The following is a 21,500-nucleotide window of genomic DNA, read 5'->3' as shown; positions in this document are numbered from 1 at the left end:
AAGGAAAAAGCAGCTCACACACGTTTTTAAGTTTAATTCCAATTTTTGTGTAGCACAAGGAGGGGAATTCTATAAGCAAAAAATATAGGCTATACCACTAACAAGGGGGACGTTTAAGTATTACGTCATCATCGATGGGGGGAGGGGTTTCCGATTTGCTGACTTTTGATGGGGGAGGGGTTAAATAATGCTTACGTCATCAACCACTCTTTATGAAAATATGAGATATTTTTAATGGCATCTTACTCTGTGCGCCAAAAACAAGAAAACCTTTCGATAGTTTGTGGGCACTTGAAGTAACACCCCCCTCCCTGCTGATAAAGGGCCCTACAGAGCCACTTTAGTGATCTCTAAATGTTTCACGGATCCAAGTGATCTGGAAATCTGTCCGTGCCGCTTAAGTGCTCTGGAAATTTGTCCGGGCTGCTTAAGTGCTCTGAAACAGTGCTACTCATCACAAATAATCTGACAATGTGCCACGGTTAATTTGAGTCATGTAAACCTCACTGTAGGGGCCACTTAAGTGCTCTAAAACTATGTCACATGTCACTCAAGAGATCTCTAAATGTGTCATGGATCGCTTAAGTGTTCTGGAACCGTGTCCCAAGTCATTTAAGTGATCTGAAAATATGATATGGGCTGCTTAAATGTTATGGAATTGTACCATGGGACACTTAAGCGATCTGTAAATGTAAAATTAGTTCATTTTTATGAAATTAGGTTTGAAGAGGGCAGGACGCATCAGATAACCCCAGGACCATATTTGGTCCGCGGGCCAAGGGCCTTTATATGATCTATCATTATATGGCTTAGGGGGGGTCGCAATGAATTTATTAGATAAATTTTGAGTTCATAGCCCCTTTTCATTGAAATTAACGGAAATTTATTATAACATATAAAGGTATTTTCTTCCTAAATTTCAATTAAAATTAAATTTTTTTTGCATTAAAAAAAATAAATTTTTGATCGTAGGAGGATTCAGAGGGACAGAACTGATGACAAAATTTTGCTGGGGGGGGGGGGGGTGAAAAATAACTAAAAATTTGCTTACATAATTACATAATACTTGAACGGCCCCCAAGTTGTTTCATCCCATCCAGCTTCCTTCCAGACAACAGGTAGAAAGAACCCCCATATAATATTTGAATGGCCCCCTATGCAGAGGCAGCAAAAAAAGAAAAGAAAATTAAACCATTTTCTCAGAAGAGAGAAAAAAAAATTAGAGTTTTGGCTTTGTTTTCAACAATGGACAATAGAAAATCCTTAGATCCCCTTCATCCATTTCGCTCGTGTACACCAAAGTGTCTCCAGAGGAAAATGCAGATAAAAGATTGTTGATAAGGATCTGAGCGAGAGAATCTTCTGGGGAAAAAAAGTGAAAACAAACCACTCTCTGGAATGGGCATTCATCCCCTTTTAGTTCCCCCCCCCCTCCATTCCAATTTTCCCTGACTTTTGACAAATATTTAGCATTTTCCCTAACTTTCCAAGTTGCTGGGAACTCTGTTTAATTAATAGAAAAACGACAAGCTAACTCAGGATGATGCACAAATCATTTAATGACCAAGATTTTATGGCACTAGCCTACACAGCATAATTTTTCAAGCATCTTTTTTTTTTTTCCATCGTCCCAAATGCAATCATTTTTTTTTTTTTTTTTTACAAAACATAGAATTAATATGTAAGGGAAAGAAATGTCGCAAACTAAAATGCACATGCAACAAAATGATTTCACACATTAAAAGTAGCGGCATCGAATAAAATTAAAACATCATTACATGGTAAGGAATTGCCCCCTTGTTACACATCTAACCTCATTAAAAAAAATAAATTTTGATAGCACTAAAAGCGGTAGATACTACTTCGATTTCCTATTCAGTACAATGATTGCGGCTTTTATAAAATTCTCCAGATCGACATCCCTCAGGGACATAACTATTGTAGAGTTGATTTCAGCCGGGAACGTTGATAGATCACAGTGCCTAGAGACTATACTGTATTTATATAACAAGCTCTCTCGGTTCTTCACCGCCTGAACTTTATCCCGTATGATGGTAACGTACTCTGGGAAGTCATCCGAGAACCAATACTGGTCTATCCATCTAACGGTGTTTGGATTCGATAGATAAACTACTAACTTGTTCCCGTCCGTTTCTCGTAGAAATGTATAGAGGGACACTGCTGTATCGCCAAGCATCAAGTTCGGCATTTTCTCAACCTGCTGTTTGCATTCGTCCCAAAAGTTAGACAAGGAATACCTCCGAACTATATCTGGCTTTTGCTTTATGTGATTGGACAGCACCATGTACCTTACTATAGCTTCCGCCGCTCTTGTATGGCTGTTGGCAATCGCGACGCTGAGTGGGGTTTCTCCAGCCGAGTTGCAAGTGTTACAGTTTGCACCGGCCTTCAAGAGCGTCTCGACAACATTCGTCCGACCTGTTCGAGCTGCCCAGCAAAGAGCCGTAAACCCACACTCATTCTTTGCATCAAGATCCGCACCGGCTTTCACCAGAGCGTCTACGACATCTTTATGCCCCTTACCCGCAGGTTGGAACAAAGGTGTCTGTCCGTTTCTACTTTTAGCGTCAACATTCGCGCCTACTCTTATCAGCGCTTTCACAACATCTGTGTTCCCAAACACTGCTGCCCAAAACAAGGATCTTTCAAACTTGTCCCTCGCATCGACATCAGAGCCAGCATCTATCAATGCCTCAACGACATTCGTGTGACCGCCGAGAGCTGCCCAGCATAGGGGCGTCTTGCCGTGGATACCATCTTTCTCAAGAACAGACGCACCTGCATCTATTAGAATCCTCACTATTTCTACGTGACCTCTTTCAGCGGCCCAACACAATGGTGTCTTTTGACGCTCACCTCTCCCCTTCACATCGGCACCAACTTTGATCAACTCCCTAACGATCTCAGAGTGACCATTTTTAGCAGCCCAACACAAAGGGGTCTGTCCATCGCTATCTCTAACGAATATTTCGGTACCCTCTTCTATCAAATTCTTAACCACTTGAATGTTACCATTCCTCGCTGCGGATAAAAGACACATTTCACGCGTCTCGCAGGAATATATCTTCAACTCCTCGTTACTTGATTCATCCAGCGATGATACCGGAGACGATGATGATGGTAATGAAGGAACAATAAATGGCGATGACAATGGTAACAAGGACAGCATTGATGGTTCACCGAAACTCCTACATTTCCTCAATTTTTTACGGCGAGGTGCCATTTTTACCACTATATATTAACTCACGGGTATACAAATAAGTGCTAGAATATGAAACGCTACTTTTATTTGGTTCAGGTGAACCAATAATCGCAATACCAATACTTGATAACAAAGAGTTTACCGTCAAATCACTTCAAAATGAAAAACTAGTCGCAAATACGTAATTTTCTGAAATAAAGTCTTGTTTCAGTGAGAGTAACATTCAAATAATAAAACGGGTGAAATCACGAAAGTTTCAAGATCACTTCTAAAGCGCCAATATCACCAATGTACATTGATTCCAGACTTCACAATCACAGGTATCGATGATTTACTTTTTGCTAGTCATTGATGTAATTCTCTCCAAGTTGGTGTAGTGGTTATGGGAACGCCCTCTATAGTTAATGAGTGTATTATTTCAACAGCAGTAATATTCAAGCAGTAAGAGGAACCAAACCTCATCACAAAAGTTTCATGATCACTTTTAAGCGGTAACATTGACAATGTGATGCTCATCATTCGTCTCGCCAAGTTGGGTCAAGTGGCCATGGAAACCACCTCTGTAGTTGAAGTGTGTAACATTTTTACAATAGTAGCATTCAAACAATAAGATCAAATCACAAAAATTTCAAGATCACTTTCAATGCCAACTTCATATATGTGTATGGATTCAAGGCTTCGGGATTGTAAGTGACGATAAAACATTTCTTGCAAATGATGCGTGAGTCTTGCCGAATCAGTCTAGTACCTGTGGGAATGCCCTCTATAGTTAATGAATGTATTCCGAAAACAGTAGCATTCCAACAATACAAGGAACCAAATCACACATCACAAAAGTGTTGAGATCCTTCTAGGCGCCAACCAACATCAACACACATTGATTCGAAGCTTCGCAATTGCAGGTGCAAACATTTATCACCAGTCATTGACGTGACTTAATGGCCCTCTAAGTTGATCTAGGTAGGCGTAGGAACGCCCTCTATAGTTAATTGTGTGTAATCTTGAAAAACATTTTCACCAAACACACACCAGAGATCACTTGGATTGAATAGAGTCAACCGGTTTACCCCACAAAAACCCTAGACATGATTGTTTACTAGTGGTGAGATGATTCCCCCGCCCCCCTACTGATCAAAAACACATCCAGCGAAACGAGGATATATCATCAAGCAAGGACGCGGGAGAGAGTATAACAAAGCCTCCGTCAACGGAGAGACAAGTCACCAACTTGTTACAAGTATCGCATCACATTATTAATAAAAGCCCCTCCTTTTATTTTCTGCAGCCCTGAGTGTTGCAAGGATGCGAGTTCAACGTCATTTTGTTAACGTAGGTCAGTTCTAGTTAGTAGGGACAGGAAGCTATATGATCCTGTGGCTCTTCCAGTACGCCATTGAAGGGGAAAATATTTATTTCAGCTTTTTCTGACCATATTTTATATGGGTAAATATGGTCAAGGCTAAATCTTGCTGAGAAATTCACAAGCGTGTGCAAAAATATTCATTTTACAGAGATTCCTGTAGTAATTAGTACTTTTTTTCCACCTTTGACATCTTTTTTAGCTACAATTAGCAATCGCTCGTGTTTTCCCATATTTGAGATTCCAAACTTTTTTATATTTCCCGGAAAAATACGTGCATCTTGGTACAAGAGCAATTTGAAATGCATGCCAAATATTGAAGCTCTTCCTGTCATCTATTCACAAATTTAAAAACATTGAATGTGCGTAGAATCCCTGTGTCATATTACCCAGAATTAGCCTCCTATACATATGTCGAACGATAACAACACCATTGGGTTCGAACAGGAAAATCGAAGCAGCGCACTACACATTAATAAACATACCACTACTTTCATGCTTCTATCTATCACCGTTTCCGAGTTATTTATTTTCAAAGTTGGGGGGTCCTTCATGAAACACCCAGTATGTAGCGGTGCTATGAAAATTTTTATTTTGGAAAAAATTGTGTTGCGCGATGGTTTCTTTTTTTGGAAGAAATGTAACGCCATCTGTTGCGAAAATTTCGTAAAATCGCGTCATCAAGGGTGAGCGCGCAAGTATCCTTTCTGATTTTTCGAATCTGATAACCATTAATTTTTTTCTTATATTGTAGGTATTGCCATCTAGGTAAAGAATTAAACATTACTTATGTGGTGATAAATAAAGATTTGAATTTTTCATTCAGCTCTGTTCCTCACGCTCAAGGGCAACAAACTGAACTGGAAGTTAAAACTAAAAGTTCGGTTATTTTATCAGAGAATAAGGAGATATCCAAAACAAAGTACCAGAAAAAAGCAGACGACAGCTAATCAAGTGGCTTTACATTCATTTCGGTACCTTCAAAATCAAAGTCAACAAACTCAACTGCAAATTGGAACTGAAAGTTCAGTTATTTTTTTAGAGCATAAGGAGACATCCAAAACAATGTACCAGAAGAAAAGCAGACGACACGTGAGGTATGTTTTTACAATTTGATTCGTAACTTCTGATGCTGACATTTAATCTCAATATCAGAGGGTCTCATACGGTTATGATAACGTTGTTATTTTTATTAGAATTATTATGTTATTGACTGTTCGTAATCTATATCCAGTCGAATCCCGTTTTAGCGAATACCGTTATAGCGAAAAACGAACGCTTTTCTAATCCCCCAGATAAGTTTATATAGGAGCAATGCCAAAAAACTGGAATTCTTTCATAACGAAATTTTGTTATAACGGAGTGATTTCTCCGCTCTCTTGGAGTTTATTATAACGGGATTCGATTTTATATAAAATTGATTTTCTGTGTGTGTGTGTGTATTTTCTCTATACAAATCTATAATTTTAGATCGATCGTCGCCAAATTTTGCATATATACCAAATGGGACACGACTTGAACGATAGGCTACTTTAAAAGTTCGTCAGACTTGTGCAAATGCCCAAAATGGGAAAAAAACTGTTGGACAACAATGGTTTCTGGGCATCAACAATCGCTTTCGGAACGTTTACTTTGGTTACCGTGATTCCCTAGCAATGCGCTTCAGATGTATTATATGCCTTTGCAATGGTTTGTCATTTCTTTAATGCTACCAGTATATTTACAATAGTTTATTCCAGTTAAATGGTTTGCCATTTAAGGGTCAGGAAAAGGGTGATTCTCATAGAAATCAGTGTTAAAATTGTCTATTTTAATGTAGAAATGCGGAAATTTGGTGGGGTTTTCTGTTACATCAATAATTTAAAAAATTGTGTGGAATTCTCGATTTTTGAAATATTGAGTTCGCTTAGAGATATACGAAGCCCAAAAAAAAATTAAATATTAAGTAATTAGCCGGACCTACTTTCGGGTTGGATATCCATGCAATAACATTGATTTCCACTTTTTATTTATATCTTCTCAAGCGTGAAAATTAATGTCTTCGTATTATTCAACTGCATAAATTCATATAGTTCAGGTTGTTTTAAAATTAATTATGGGCCCGTAAAAAGTACATCGAAAAAATTCCACAGCTTTAACTAAGCATTTTTTGAAGCAGAAACAGGCAGATGGATAACTTGAAATTCGGGGATGGAGGGAATCGAAATACCTATAGCGCCCCTTAAAAAAAGGAAAAAAAGTACTAATTTCTACATTTCTTTAAATCTAGATTTGTTTCTTTCATGAGTCACGCAGGAAGTCGCCATATTGGTTAACTTGGACACGGTTTGCATGTCCCTCAAAGAAAGAGGGAGATATCGCATGATCCAAAAAGCCTCGTTGAAGAAACCACGGGCAGCGCCGGGTATTATAGCTAGTGGGATTCTATTTTCAGTTTCATGTTTTCACTGTCCTAGAAATTCCACCGACATAACCTTTTTCACAGGAAAGATATATGCAGCAAAAAATGAAATATAATCAGTAAACTTTAAATTTATGGGAAAATTCCAATTAACATTTTTTTTAAAATTTGATGTATATTTAGACACCACTGTTCAACCTATCCCACAAGTTCCTGTAAAGTAGATAAAGCCTTTTATGGGGATTTTTTAACCACACAAAGGGCACTGTGGTGCCACATAAAGTGCTGTGAGACCCCTGGGGTCCACCGGAAAATCGTTCATGTGAAAGTTGTGTAATATCGGGCCCAGGACACTTCCTTGTGCGATTGATGAACTAACGGGTCGTGAATTAGAGGTTGTGTCATTAATCCGTACTCGAAATGTCCACGAGGAGAGATAATGACTCACAAATTTAATTATACTATATATGGCATATTCATGCGAATCAGTTTGAGCAATAGCCCTTCGTGCCAAACTTTATCGAAAGATTTCTGGAGGTCAAAATAGGCTATATACAGTACAATCAAACCTCGTTAATGAGTCACTCTTGGGAGAGCAAAAACATGACTTGGTAAGCGGAGTGACTCGTTAAACGGAGTAAGCCATAGCTGTGCCAATTCCTGCCTGAGGACAATTGGGACTTCCAGAAAGTGACCCGGTAAGCGAAGTGACGCGTTAACCGGGTGACGCACTAACGAGGTTTGACTGTATTGCTGCTGTGTCTCTGGAATTAAAATCTTTCTCTAGACACACTATGAATCTAGGAAGACTCGTCGTAGAATGTTGACTACGGGAGCCGTATTGTTCAGCCCCTATGATTTTGTGTTCTTCAGTGTATTTAGTGATGCGGACCGCTACTATTTTTTCGAAAAGTTTACCTAAGGCGATTAAAAGTGATATGGGGCACCAAGTTTTTGTGGCTGGTGGTTGTCCTGTCCAGCTTTTGGGATCAACTTGATCGTTGCAAGTTTCCAAAAATTAGGAAAATAATTAAGTTGTAGAAGTTTGTTGAAAATTTTGATTATGTATGCAAGAACATCGTTCGAAAGGTTTTTGAGTGTATTATTTGTGGTAGTATCTGGGCTGGGTGCCCCTTTTTCTTTTTGAGGTGCTCAATAATTTTTTGTACTTCGTCGTTAGTTGTTGGCATGGGCGGAGATACTGTTCAGCGTCAAAGGTGGAGTCGATTGATCTAATGTATATATGAATTGACATCATCATCATCGTGCCCCCCAGACTTCCAAGTCTATCTCCGCCTATGGTTGTTGGGAATAATAGTTGCTGATAAAATCCCTCTTTGATTAGGGACAAGTAAGAATGACTTCGGATGTTAAATCCAAATAATTAATTTAATAAATTTGTAACATTGTTGCAATTAATAGGTGGAGGTATATATTATCACTTTTTTCATTGTATTTTCATCACGGTGGAGATATATTTTCACTGGCATCAAAAAATATTTTATGGGAGGGGGGAGGGGGAGTCTGTTCCCGCCTCAAAAACATTACTATTTCTCAAACCACATTAGTTTCTTTATTGCGCCATGAAATGGTGCTAGGCGCACATAAGGTTTCGCCACACTCCTATGCTTTTATTCCAATCATGGCTTATACGCACTACTGTTCGTGCAATCGGCAAAGTTATTTGACGAAGGGGGGTTGCTGAGTTAGTATTGCGCAGTGGAACCTCGGCTAGCACCAATCAAGGTCTATGTATATTTATATTCACACAGATATTCGGCCGAACCTAATATTCGGTAAAAAAATACGAATACTGGATAGCAGCAGAATACTCGTCCCAACTCTAGTTACAAGAAAAAAAAACGAATTAAAGCAGTGCTTCCCATAGTGAACGATGGAACAGTACAGAGAGTAGATTAGATAAGGAAGTATTAGTACAGTGCCTCTTTGCTTTTTCGCCCCCATCTACAAACTTGTTTTGTAGGTTTTTACTTGTTCTTTTTCATGTACAAGTATATAAAGTAATAGGATTAGTTCTGAGAAAGACAAATTATATGTGTGTGGGATCACTAAACACAAGAGTATAGAAAGATAAAAAGAACTTTTTGAATGGCAAAAGCGCTACTCACTTGTTCCTTTACAAATCACTGATAGAAATAAATATTCACACACCTCTACAAGGACGGTAAATTTCAGGCGGGAGGAGATGCCGTGGAAAACGAGGAGGAGGAGGAAAAAGCTGAGGGGAACAGAGAGGGGGAAAGAAATAGAACAAATAATGATCCGTCTCTATTTGCTTAAGGGCCCTACACACGCTCAGTTATACCTGCGCAGTTATGCCTGTACAGGCCAACTGTGCAGGCATAACTGAGCGTGTGTAGGGGCCGTCAGTTGACCAGCACAGGCGACCTGAAGGGAATGGTTTTTCGATTCGGTATAACTGTACAGTTATGCCTGCGCAGGTATAACTGAGCTTGTGTATGGGCCATCAGGTATAACTGCGCAGTTATTTTTTCCCGCTTTCTTATATTCGCCCTTCTTTCTTTCACTGATAATGTAATAGAAGAATAGCCGCTGTGGTGGTCATAGTGACGGACTCGCATCGCGGGGACCCGGGTTCGAGCCCCACCGTCACCACAGTGGTGGTCGGCTGAAGTTGGTTTTCTGTGGTTCCCAACTTCGAGGCGAAATGCGAGCCGATCTCCCCGTTAAAAAGTCTCACCACAGAGAGCAACAGTCCTACAAACTGTACAAATATTCAGTCACTACACATCTCTCATTTCACTTCTGAGATATAGATGGCAGCACTGAAAAATCATACACAACACTAGATACGCACTCAGACTGTTAGGTACACGCACTTACACTTCCCGCACAACTCACTAGGTTGTAAATTGCCTATGGCGATAGACCTGAGTTGTGCTCGGTTTGAAAAAAAAAAATAGAACAATAATAACTGAATAACTTGTTTTGGAGAGGGATTCCATTTAATTAGAAGAAATTTTTCTAATGGCGTAATTTTTACGATATTTTCTTACAATTTCATATCGAATAAAAAAATCGAAATAAAATTTTAGAAATGTTTCGACCATTGTTAAAATTCGCAATTTTGTTTCTGAAATCACTCTTTTCAATAAATTTGCCCGAAGTTATGCACCGAAACACACAAACTCTATATTCAAATAATGTGCTATGACTATCAATTGTTTATTGATTATTTAGAGAGGAGGTCTCTAACCAGGGTTCTTGGAGATTTTAGGGGCCCCGTGACATCAGATTATTTTAGTATTCTTTCCCATGTACTTCCTTTAGAAATCAAGATTCCTAGAAATCAAGCAGGTGTTTATATGAGTTAGTTAATGTTTGCAATTTCAAACGCAGGATTCCCACTCCTTTCTTGACCGAAAACCAGCAAGCATCAACAGGACAAAAATCACTGTAATTTATTATTTCTTTTACATTTAATGAATCTCATTGAATTTGTTTTTTTGGACACATTTCGTCAGATTGCAACGAATTTCAACTTTCAGCTCAAACATTGAAAGAAAAAAATTCAGATGAAATTACGCTAGTTAAACGTAAAAGAAAACAATCGAAAAATTCTTTGAGAGAGATATACGATTGATAATATAATTATATCATTGAGTAATACGATTATTATACATACTATGCTTAATAATAAGTCAATTTGTAATTGAGTTGAATTAATCGTAACAGGTCGCGTGAAAATGCAGTTTTCTTTCAAGGAAAAACACTACGTAGGTTACCATAAAGTCAAAAAAATTATTTTTTTAAAATTGACGCTATCGCGAGAAAAAAATGCTATCATACGATGCTGAAGGAGCATGTATCCCCTATCTGTATATTCAGAGGAGAAACAATGCTTGTTTTCGAAGATACAGTCGACGCTCGTTATGACAACTTCACGTTATAGCGACAAAGACTGGTAGGGTAAGTCCCAAATGTTTTATATTTTACTTGTATAACGACCGTCCCAATCAGGCCCCGACCACACCCCCAAGTCTCCCCCTCGCTACGACCTTGCTCCAAATATAACGTCCATTCTCGACGGGACGAAGGGGTCGTTATATCGGGCGTCGATTGTAATACCAAAATTTCTTAAATAATAATCACTGTAGATATGGATAGCATTCTTGATAAGCATGAGTAGGCATTAGTGCATTTTACTTAAGTCATGAAAATCGGTCATTATGAGAGGTTTTAGTAACATCAAAATACATTATTGTACTTATGGTGTAGATTCAACAAACATCTTCCGTTACAGCAGTCTTCCTCAAAGTGTGCGTCGCGGCTATTGAGCGTCACCCCCCTTCCCCTCCCCACCCACATCCCGCCGCTGGGCACAGAGGCTATTCTCTTTGCCGAGCCGCCACTATAGTCAATTTTTTAACGTGGGGAAAAAGAATGATTGGAATCATCTCGGGCTCTGAAACCAAAATCCTGATCCCAATCCCATCTTCGTGGGGGTTGGGGGGAAATGGCTCGAATAATGACAATATTCATTAGTAAAACCAGCCCCCGGGGATGCAGGACCCCAGATGGTGTGGAGATCTGTGACAGTAGGCTCCGATCAATTTACAGTTACAATACATCTGGAATGTACAGCGCACATTCAAAGGGAGAAAAAAACACTTTAGCTCTGATGAAACAAGTACGAATTTCTGTGTGCAATATTAGTTTTCTTTTCTTTTTTGCCCAAGGCCCATATTTACAAAGGCTTCTTAGGTAAAATGGTCTGAGTTTTCGAAAACTGCTGTTTTCCTCTCGTCCCCCCATCACCCCCTTGTGTCCATTCATAGCCTGAATAGTCCTACTTTGGGAAACACCGGTTTCAACACTCCACCAGAGTTTAGTTCAGAGTTAAGTTTAGTTTTCACGACTCTGGGTTTATAATGACGAATGATCTTCGAAACGGGCAGCGCGAATGTTTGGAAGAATTCATTGAAATGTATAGGAATAAGAAATGCTTGTAGCAGGTGAAAACTAAAGATTATAATAACAAAATTAAGAAAGATGATAGTTATAAGTAGAGCCCGGATTATATGCAAATGCATATGCACTTGCATATTTTGGCCTTTTTTTAGCATTAATACAAATAAATGCATAAAATCAAAGAATTTCCAGTATAAGTGCATATTTTTGAAGGTTTACTTAAGCTCACTCGATTTTTTTTTATAATTTTCCAAATAAATATTGTTCATAATATTTTCATAACATCAATTTTTTTTTCTCCGTATGTGAAATTTAGTGAATTAATACATATTTATAAAGTATTTTACGACTACTAACTGTTTTATTGTAAGGCTATTTCTAGAGATGTGTCAAAATGTTAATTTTGTTTTAGAAATAGTGTCAAAATTCTTTTATTACTGCTATTTTCGTTATTGAGCAGCTACAACAAACTGAAAACTAAATAAATGCCTGAATAAAAAATATGTAGAAGTTATTTGCATATGCTGTATACATATATATGAGGGGATATTTTTTGGTAAAAATGAAATACATATGCACTAATAGAAAACATGTATTTTAAAAACACATTCGCTTTTTTTTGCATGCTGTATTTTTTAATGCATATTTTTTCTTTTTTAATGCATATTTTCTCTTTTTTAATGCATATTTCGGAATTTTCGACTTTTTCAAGATTTCTAATACATCTGGGGTGTTTAATGCATATTTTGGAATTTTCAGTGCACATTTTGTATTTTAAGTGCTTATTTTTGCATTTATAAGTGCATATTTTTGCATTTTTAAGTGCATATTTTTGCATTTTTAAGTGCATATTTTTGCATTTTTAAGTGCATATTTGCATATTTTTAGAGCATATTTTGCCACTTTTTTAGTGCATATAATCCGGGCTCTAGTTATAAGAGATTGGTGTGGAAAATGAGAGAAATAGATCCTCTAGCGAACAGAGACAGTGTTGTTAAAAAAATAAACAATTTGCGAAGCAATTTCCGAAAGGAATTGAAAAAAAAAAAAAGCTTTGAGTAGGCATCTTGATTCATTCTGAGAAAATTATGCCAATCTTTTGGTGCAAATCTCAATTCCTGTAATAATTTAACGTGCGAATATTGTTGCCTTTTTTTTAACCAATCTTTACCCGTTTTTTTCTTCTTTCTTTTTGAGTTAATCTTTCAGTGCCATAACCAATCCAACTACACCCAAAGCATCATCTGTGGAAATCATACTAGAAAAATCCGAACTGATCAAAAAGACCGCGAAGACAGAGATCGAAGAATGAAAATATCCCCACAGATTGCCTAGGAACCGGTTCCAGAAGCTTCGCCTGCACAGGTATAACTGAACGTGTGTAGGCCCCTTTAGAATGAATTGTTCCCACAGTCTGTTCAGCTTTATTGATTTTCCTGGGCAAGGCGAGAGGTTTTCTTTGGCCAAGAATTGCCTGTTATTGCATTTATTGGCATTTTCAATGCCACTGCTTCGGGGCAACTTAGGCTCTTGTTATTCGGAGCATTTTGAAGTATAAATGTGTGTGTGTGTGTGTGTGGGGGGGGGGGCACAAACATCCATGTCAACAAAGAGATATACAGTAAAACTTCTCTTTCTCAAAAAATGAAACAAACCTTTGCATTTTTTACTATACCAAACCCAATACATTTTCACCTCTGTCTTGAAGTAATGTTTGAAAATTTCTCTCGAAGTTGAAGCCACGATGATGGCAAAAGAAAGAAAACCCTGCCTTTTTTCGGAGGCGAAAGAAAACTGACAAGAAAGAATTCATATTATAACCCATCAAGTTGATGGATCTTGTCAATCATAGGCAGATTCTATGATTGTCTGGGCAGGAGGTGGAGATGCCACATGGATGGCTTGTTCAGCATGGCAAAAAGTTAGCCAACAGACAATTCAAAATCACTTCAAGAATGCCGGGTTTGGAACCAGTCATCTCAGTGATAAAGGTACTTCAAACTTCTGGTGGTTCACTCAAATTTCAACAATTCCCAGAACAATGCTGAAGATAAAATTTCCAAATATTACTAAAAGCACTTTAATCTCAAAATTTTATTTTCAGATTTTGTGGAAATGGACAGTTCACTACAAACTTGCAGCGCGTTGAGTGATACCGGAATTATTGCTAAATGTATGGCTGAGTCAGTGATGAAAATACAGCAGAAGATGCTGCGGAGAAACTAGAAAAAAAGTAACTGGGGGGAGGATGTGAACCTGGTGTACAGGCCTTGGAGTAGAGTTTTGATTCACCTTTCACTAAAATACTCACAGATACAGCAACCCTACTGTAATCATGGCCCTATATTTCATATGTTGAATTAGAAACTATGCTTCAACTTCCAATCATTGAAAAAACAAAAGAAAAGCTAAAATTTAGAAAAATTTTAATGCACTTTTTTTTTCTTTCATATGATCAATGGCTAAAACAGATGAAGTAGAGAAAAATAGCAGTGGACCTTGATTGTCCTCTCTGGATTTTTACCCGTAGAACGAATGAGAGCTTCCAGTTCGCGACCAAAGTTGTCTCTGGCTCTGTTCTTGTCAGCTTCGTTTTCAAGGGGAATTCCCCTTGGGTTTGCGTACGAAACACAAATGAGTCTCAGGTCAGACATCTGGCTGATGCACTTATAATTCCGCAACACGTCATCGGAGCTTATTTTCTCAATGCAGCCAATGTTCAGATACCTGCAAGGCGAACATTTCATTCACATGGCATTCACAATAGTATAAAATTTCATGACTAACACTAAAACAACCAGAGCAGTCATATTGACATTTTTGAATCTTGATGGTATTTAATGTACACACTCAATTTTTGGTGACTTTTCATTATTTCTACTAGTGTTAAATAACCACAGTAATATAAAATTCAAGGGCTATACCAGGGCTGCACAAATCCCAGGAACCAGGTTGCCATGGCAATTTTTTTTGCAATTTGTCCAGCACTATACCAAGAATGCTCAACCATTAGGAGAGTGCAAGCCACTTCATTGGTTTGCAAACGTTTCGCTGGCCACTTGAATGATCCGCAATTATGCAGTGGATCACTTAAGTGATATGTGAATATGTAGCAAGCCCCTTTGAGTGATCTGGAACTATACCAGGTTCACTCAAGTGATTTGTAAATAGGTTGCGTGTAGGGATGGGACGAATAGTGATTTGGCCAAATAACTGAATGCCGAATATTCGGTGGCAGAATATCAATTTTCTTTAAATTCATAAAAATTATAAATAAAATTCTTAACTGAAAATAAATTTATTAGTAATTTCAAATGATTGATACTGAATTTTAATTAATTTTATTTTTGCATTAATTTTAATTTATTATTTAGTTATTAAAGAACTGGTAACCAAAAGAGTTTTGTTGCCGCGATATTGGCGATCAAATTTAACGATGATGTATTGTATTTTAATGTTACATTGATACCTCAGCTAACAAAGATGATTTGTTCTAGAATTACATTTAGTTGCGGAAATGTGATATCCTATAGGTTTACATAAAAAATCATTTTACATTTTAGCAGAAGCTGGAATGAATCAAGTTTTTTAAAACACCAAAGGAATGCTATAAAAAATCCAAAAACTAATTAAAGCCTAAAATGAACAGCTTCAAAATTGTATAAATGAGAATCTACAGGAAGGTGAGACATGCTGAAGATCTTTTTATTTTAACAACCAACACCAGCTTTAGTCTACTAAAGCTCGTGTTGACACAACAGAATCGAGTTCATAAGTGTCCCCATCCATTTGTGATTTGGTCAGCTCATTTATTTATCTTCTCCATCTACGTGTATCAGACAATTACCCCAGAGAGATTATATTGTTCAGCTTCATGCTAAGAGTCTTGCACTGAAAGAACACACATGCTCTGAAAACATAGGCTCCCTTTCTTTTCAATGCATTTTCTATTTTGGCTGAATCTGTCATTTATATGAAATGGTTCAAAGAATTTCAGAAAGAGAACATCTGAAAATTTTTTTTTTGAGGTGGACATGAGATAATCAGGCTCCAGTGACATTAATTCCAATGACTGGTTGCAAAAATTCAGCTCAAGGATATTTTACGTGCATTCATATCATCGAAAATGTTCATTAGTTGAATCTGTATTCTTTAGCTAAAGCTGAAAAATCACGAAAAATCTTTGTTAGCTGGAAAATTTGTAAGTCAAGGCGTTCGTTAGCAGAGGTATCACTGTACTTACAAAATCAATTTTTTCTCTAACACTTGTTACAATTTTACAATGTCAACCATTATTTACTCTCAAGTATTAATGCATCATAAAATTTACAACTTATTTTTCTACTCTAGATGTTCTTTGTCTCATTTAAGTAGCTCAATATGTTTCTTGTCCAGGTACATCCTTCAGTTCGTGAATTTGTGTAATTCATGCTCACTTCCACATTATTGCGGTAGGTTTCTATTTTCAGCTTCCTGTTTTACTTATCCTAGAAATTCACCCTGACATAACCTCTTGCACAGAAAGGAACAGGTATGCACCACACAATAAAATATAATCAGTAAATAGTTAATTTAGGCAAAAAAATTACAATTAATATAATTTTTGAAATTTTTTTTGTTGTGCTAAGATTCACAGATATTCGGCGGAATACCTAAGCGATATTCTGCAAAAGGGCCAAATAGCAGTCGAATATTCGCCCCATCTCTAGCTGTGGGCTTCTTAACTGATCTCTTTGAGTAATCTGTAAATTGTGCTGTTTAGTTTATTTTCACAAAATTAGGTTTGAGGTCAAAGGCCACATTTGGTCCACCGGTCATAGGTTGAGCATGTACGCACTATACAATTAATCTATCAGCATATAAAAATATAATGCAATTATATGGGCATAGTAATCGTATAACTATTGCTATAAGAAAACAAACATACCTCAATTTTTCCGATTTTGAAAGAATACCAAGGATTGCATCAGCAGTAGCCAGCTTGTCACGGAACTCGCACTGTTTCATCAAGAGTATCTGTAGGTTTTTGCAGCCAGTTATCAAAGAATCTAAGCTACATAGAAAAAAAAAGATAAGCTTTATAAGAATGAGCAAGGTCTCATGATCCATACACACACACACACACAAAGAAAAAAGTACTTAGAAATCACACTGTATGACAACATGCATAATCTATGTCATAGTTTCCCAACCTTTTTTGTCCCATCTCGCCCCCTTCAGAAATTTTTTTCTCCCATCGCCCCCAACGCAACCTAACCCATAGAATCCTATGTTATACTTGTATACTCGTAGCTTCTACCGTCCCCCAGGAACATTCAATCGCCCCGCGGGGGCATTAACACCCATGTTGGGAATCACTGATCTGTCATTTTTCAGTGGATCTGTGCATAATAATTTGTGGACTTGATAACACAAACAAGAGCTGATTTAAAACATCACTTATATTCAAGAAAAATTAGCCAAAAAGAAAAGGAATAGCCAACAAAAATTTGCCAAGCAAAAAAGGAATTAGTTGTATTGTGTCTTGTAAGGCCTGATTTGGTCATTATCTTATCAACTGTTCGACATAGAGGTATGGTTCTAGTTTTAAAGAATTCTCAAAATGTGTTCATTCCATTGCACTTAGAAACATGGAATTTTATTTGTTGGCCTCAGAAGAGAGGGCAACAACTTTCCAACTGGAAGTTAGGGGGGGGGGGGGGGGACAAAATAATATACATACCACATTTGAACGTATATAAGAAGATATTCTCGTATTTAAGAACCCCCCCCCCCCCCCGAATTTTTGGCCTTAAAATTTGGAAAAAAGCTGAAAAAAATATATCTATAACACACTACTATGTACAAGAAACTCCCACTTATTTTTGGGACCTAATTTTTGGCGAAAAGGAGTTTCCTTATACATGTTACAACACATTTTTTATGGGCGAATTTTTTCAGCCACCTAAAAAGTTTGGCAATTTGCCTGCAGTGCCATTTGTATAAAATATGGTAATTTTCACCATTTTGTTTTTTTACATGCTTGAAAATGTTTAAAACTGCTTTTTCCCCCAAAACAGAATCTGCCAAAATCTGTGACATACATCAAAATCTAGGGCGCTGAGTCTATTTGAGTCCTCCCTACCCAATAAATTTTATAAGAGGGGCGAGTCCTCTGCAATAATTTCAGAAAAAACAATGCATTGCACCCTCCCTATTTTGCGTACAAGCTTGAGTCTTGCCTATACGGGATGACCAGCAATTTTTAGCCCCTCCCTAATGTCTTCATATCGCCATGTTTGATCTAGAAGAATTTTAAGAAAAGTGTAAAACACACACACACACTATTTTTATGAGAATAGTTACAGCAGAAAATTTCCCATCAGCCAAGGGCTCGTTGCAGAACAATGCAAAACATTCTGTTTTAGGGCTGATTGTATTGTGTTGTACGACCAAGATAATTGTTCTATTTCATTGATATATGTTTACGTTTTTATTATTTTTTTATGTAAATAACCAGTTTATGGAAATTTTGCCTGCCTGACCATGTGAGTGAGTGACCATATGGGAGAGACAGGATAAGTGAACAAGTGGGTGGATGATTTTATGAGTTTTCAAGTGAGTGACCATATGAGTTTGGTCTCTCATACAGTCACTCACCAGTGACCTCATCTCACTTGGTCACACTTATTCAGTCAATTGCGTGCTCACTCATGTGGTCATGGCAGGTGAAATGTACTAGGGACAAAACGTGCTAAGGGCAGAATGTCTATGAGGCTGTTATTTACGGATCCTGTAATATAAATGCATAAGTAGCTGATGGAGAAAAGCAAGAATATTGTTAAGTATATTTTCCAGTTGAGGCTAGCAAAAATAGTGTTAGTGGCCTATTTTTCCAGACCACCAGCGATACTGTTAGTCTATTTGTTTCTAAATAAGTGATGAGACACATGGGTTTTATAAGTTAGTGAGATACACAAATTTTTCCATTCATCACATTCGATCAAAACTATACCATTCAAGATCGAGGTAGTTGAATCCTATCTCCAGACACTTTAAATTCCCTGAGACATGTGAGCTACCGAGAAACAGGAAGTCCTTCTTCTTCAGGCAACAGAACCGAACATTCAACTGTTCCAAGGAACCTGGTTGGATCTTGCTCAACAAGGTCTCCAGGCACTCAGAGAGGTCATTATTCTGCAGCTCCAGTCGCTTCAGTTCACTGAGCTCATCTAACGCATTAGCGATTAACGAAACGTACTGATAGGAACAATAACCAGACGAGAGATCAAGAGAATTCAGCTTGCGGAACTTTTTAATGAACTCGAACATCATTGGATGCATGGCATCATTGAAGAAACAGTTGGAGGCAGTGAATATCCTCAAATACTCAGAGTCCACGAGTTCCAGCAGTGTTAGAAATGTCTCCGTGCATTCGCCTATAAGATGCAGACCCGACAGCAAAAACCTCATCCGCAGAGCGCCCTCTCTGCTAGCGTTTAGAACTTCACGCAGCACGTAGATGGGGAACTCATCGGAGACGACCAGATTCATCACTATTGTGAGACCATTGCGAGAGACGCAGCACCTATGAGCAGTGCCGTTCCTCTGTTGCTGCTGTCCATGGGGCAGCGGCTTTCTCTCGCAGTTGTCGCATTCGAATGATTTGACCATGCGGAAGAAGAAACTGAAGTCGTTCCAGTCGAGCGGTATCTCGCTGAAGTCGAGCATCCTCAGGGTGCGGTGCTTCCTATGATCATAGAGGGCGTGCATCAGCAGCTTGAGCAAAATGGGGACCAAGTAAGCGGTCGAGGGGACGTTCTCTCTCTTGCACATGGCCGAGAACATCTCCCAGTTACGGAGAGAGGGCGGCAGCACCATCCTAAAGCACTGGCGTTGAAAGATGTTCAGGATATACATGAACGCGTCCGGGGTGCAGCACTTTATAGCAGTCTCGATCAGCCTGGTCTGGAGCATCGCCGGGACGCGGTTCCCAGCGTGAACGACGTCGTTCAGATACGCGGCGTTGGAGACCAACTTCTCGCAACACAAGGCACACAGGGAACTCACAATGAAACGCTGTTGATCACTCTCGGCTTTGGTCTTGCTGGAATTATTGTCCGGGAACCAAGAAACGAACTCAAAGTCATAACACCTGGATCCTTCCATTGAATAAATACCCGGAAAAACTTCCCGATTCCCACTCACGAGGACAATAGAGGTATGACTAGCTGTCAGTAAATGTAAACACAAGCCAAAATTCAAATAATGAAGCCAAAAATAGACGGCCTTGACCTATGGTGACAGGGGGCTGTCATCGTCATCTTTTGAAAGGTAGGTCAAAGTTTGAAGAACGAAAAAAAAACTATGAGGTCAAATAGACAGATCGATTGATTCACTGATAGGAGAAAAAAAGATACTTTCACACACAAAACTTCATTGCTTTACCAGTCTTTTCATTTAGCATGAATATGAATAGGGATTCGCACGGATTTTTTTTCGCTGTTTGATTTGTAGTGTTTGTGCTGCCATCTATTTTTAAAACTGTAAGTAACCTATGTAGTGATGAAGTTTCTGTCAATGGAACAGTGTTCGTTCAAATCAGCTCCCAACAAGCAAAGCTTAACATAAGGAGACACCAAAAACAGAGTAATTTCAAAAAAGCAAACAGCAGGTGACAACACCTTGGAATTATATAACCCTGAACAATCTGACCAAGAAGATCAAGATTAGCTGCACAGAGTTTTTCCGCTGTTAAATTTATAGCATTGGTGCTGCTATCTATTTTTAGAATTAGAAGTGACTCGTGTGCTGATTTTCAAGTTCATGTCTATGAAGCAGAGGTTTTTGTTTATTTTCCACGAAAACTAAGGCCAGGTTTTCCATAGTGTGTTGGGACCGCAGCTATTTTTACTTTACATAAACGATATTCCTGGTCCACAAAACGGAACTATTGCACTGTTTGCAGATGATTGTGCTATTTTGTGTAGCAGTAGGGATGCTACACAAGCTCTAAATAATTTACAAGAGACCATTGACTATGTTGAATCATGGTGTGATAAATCAGCTATCAAACTCAATTTTGAGAAATGTAAATTTGTTTGGTTTACTAGAAGACGAATACTTCCCAGACAGCCTCTCCTAATTGGAGACAGTGTACTGAGACCTGTTTCACAGGTAAAATACTTGGGGTGCCTACTAAACAAAAATCTTTCCTTCACACCTCACATAGAATATGTTAAAAATAAAACAAATAGAGTATCAGGGATGCTAAATAAAATCACTTTCCCACAGGCAAAACTTACACTGAAAAATAAAATAATTCTTTTTAAAACCATTATTAGACCTACAATGCTTTATGCTTCACCTGCATGGTCACATGCATGTAAAATGAACATTAAGATACAGGAGATACACCAGAGCACCATGGTACATTAGAGGTATAAATATCAGGAATGATTTAAAAATCCCCCACATATTTGACTACATAAAGAAAATAAATGGTGAACAATACGATAGGATGAGAGAGTCGGAGCATCAGCATTTGAGAGACGTTGTGGATTACGATGCTCACTTATTAGGAA

At 38.1% G+C, this 21,500-nt stretch overlaps 2 protein-coding genes across 2 annotated transcripts; both read right to left on the bottom strand.

Annotated features, from left to right (window-relative positions):
- Positions 1-1,541: 1,541 nt before the first annotated feature.
- LOC149078431 (uncharacterized) lies at positions 1,542-4,579 on the bottom strand. The gene has a single exon (XM_089242065.1). The coding sequence runs from the start codon at positions 3,242-3,244 to the stop codon at positions 1,859-1,861; it is 1,386 nt and encodes a 461-aa protein (XP_089098191.1). The 5' UTR covers positions 3,245-4,579; the 3' UTR covers positions 1,542-1,858.
- Positions 4,580-14,346: 9,767 nt separating this feature from the next.
- Positions 14,347-20,393, bottom strand: LOC149078430 (uncharacterized). The gene is made up of 3 exons (XM_089242064.1): positions 18,932-20,393; positions 16,865-16,990; positions 14,347-14,664 (listed from the first exon to the last, which is right to left on the bottom strand). Exons 1-3 carry the CDS (start codon positions 20,083-20,085, stop codon positions 14,400-14,402), a joined length of 1,545 nt encoding a protein of 514 aa, XP_089098190.1. The 5' UTR covers positions 20,086-20,393; the 3' UTR covers positions 14,347-14,399.
- Positions 20,394-21,500: the final 1,107 nt, after the last annotated feature.

This window comes from Pholcus phalangioides, unplaced genomic scaffold (assembly GCF_987345545.1).
Source record: "Pholcus phalangioides strain wild (caught in Gottingen) unplaced genomic scaffold, Ppha-v1.0 ptg000014l_1, whole genome shotgun sequence".
NCBI lineage: Eukaryota > Metazoa > Arthropoda > Arachnida > Araneae > Pholcidae > Pholcus > Pholcus phalangioides.
This window is presented reverse-complemented; position numbering and strand designations above follow the sequence as displayed.

Bases quoted from the DNA above. Each gene is read 5' to 3' on its own strand.
- LOC149078431 (XM_089242065.1), bottom strand. From the start codon at position 3,244: ATGGCACCTCGCCGTAAAAAATTGAGGAAATGTAGGAGTTTCGGTGAA.
- LOC149078430 (XM_089242064.1), bottom strand. From the start codon at position 20,085: ATGGAAGGATCCAGGTGTTATGACTTTGAGTTCGTTTCTTGGTTCCCG. The intron at 16,991-18,931 runs GTATAGTTTTGA...TTTTCTATGTAG, and splicing joins AACTACCTCGATCTTGAATG to CTTAGATTCTTTGATAACTG. The intron at 14,665-16,864 runs GTATGTTTGTTT...TTCGCCTTGCAG, and splicing joins TCAAAATCGGAAAAATTGAG to GTATCTGAACATTGGCTGCA.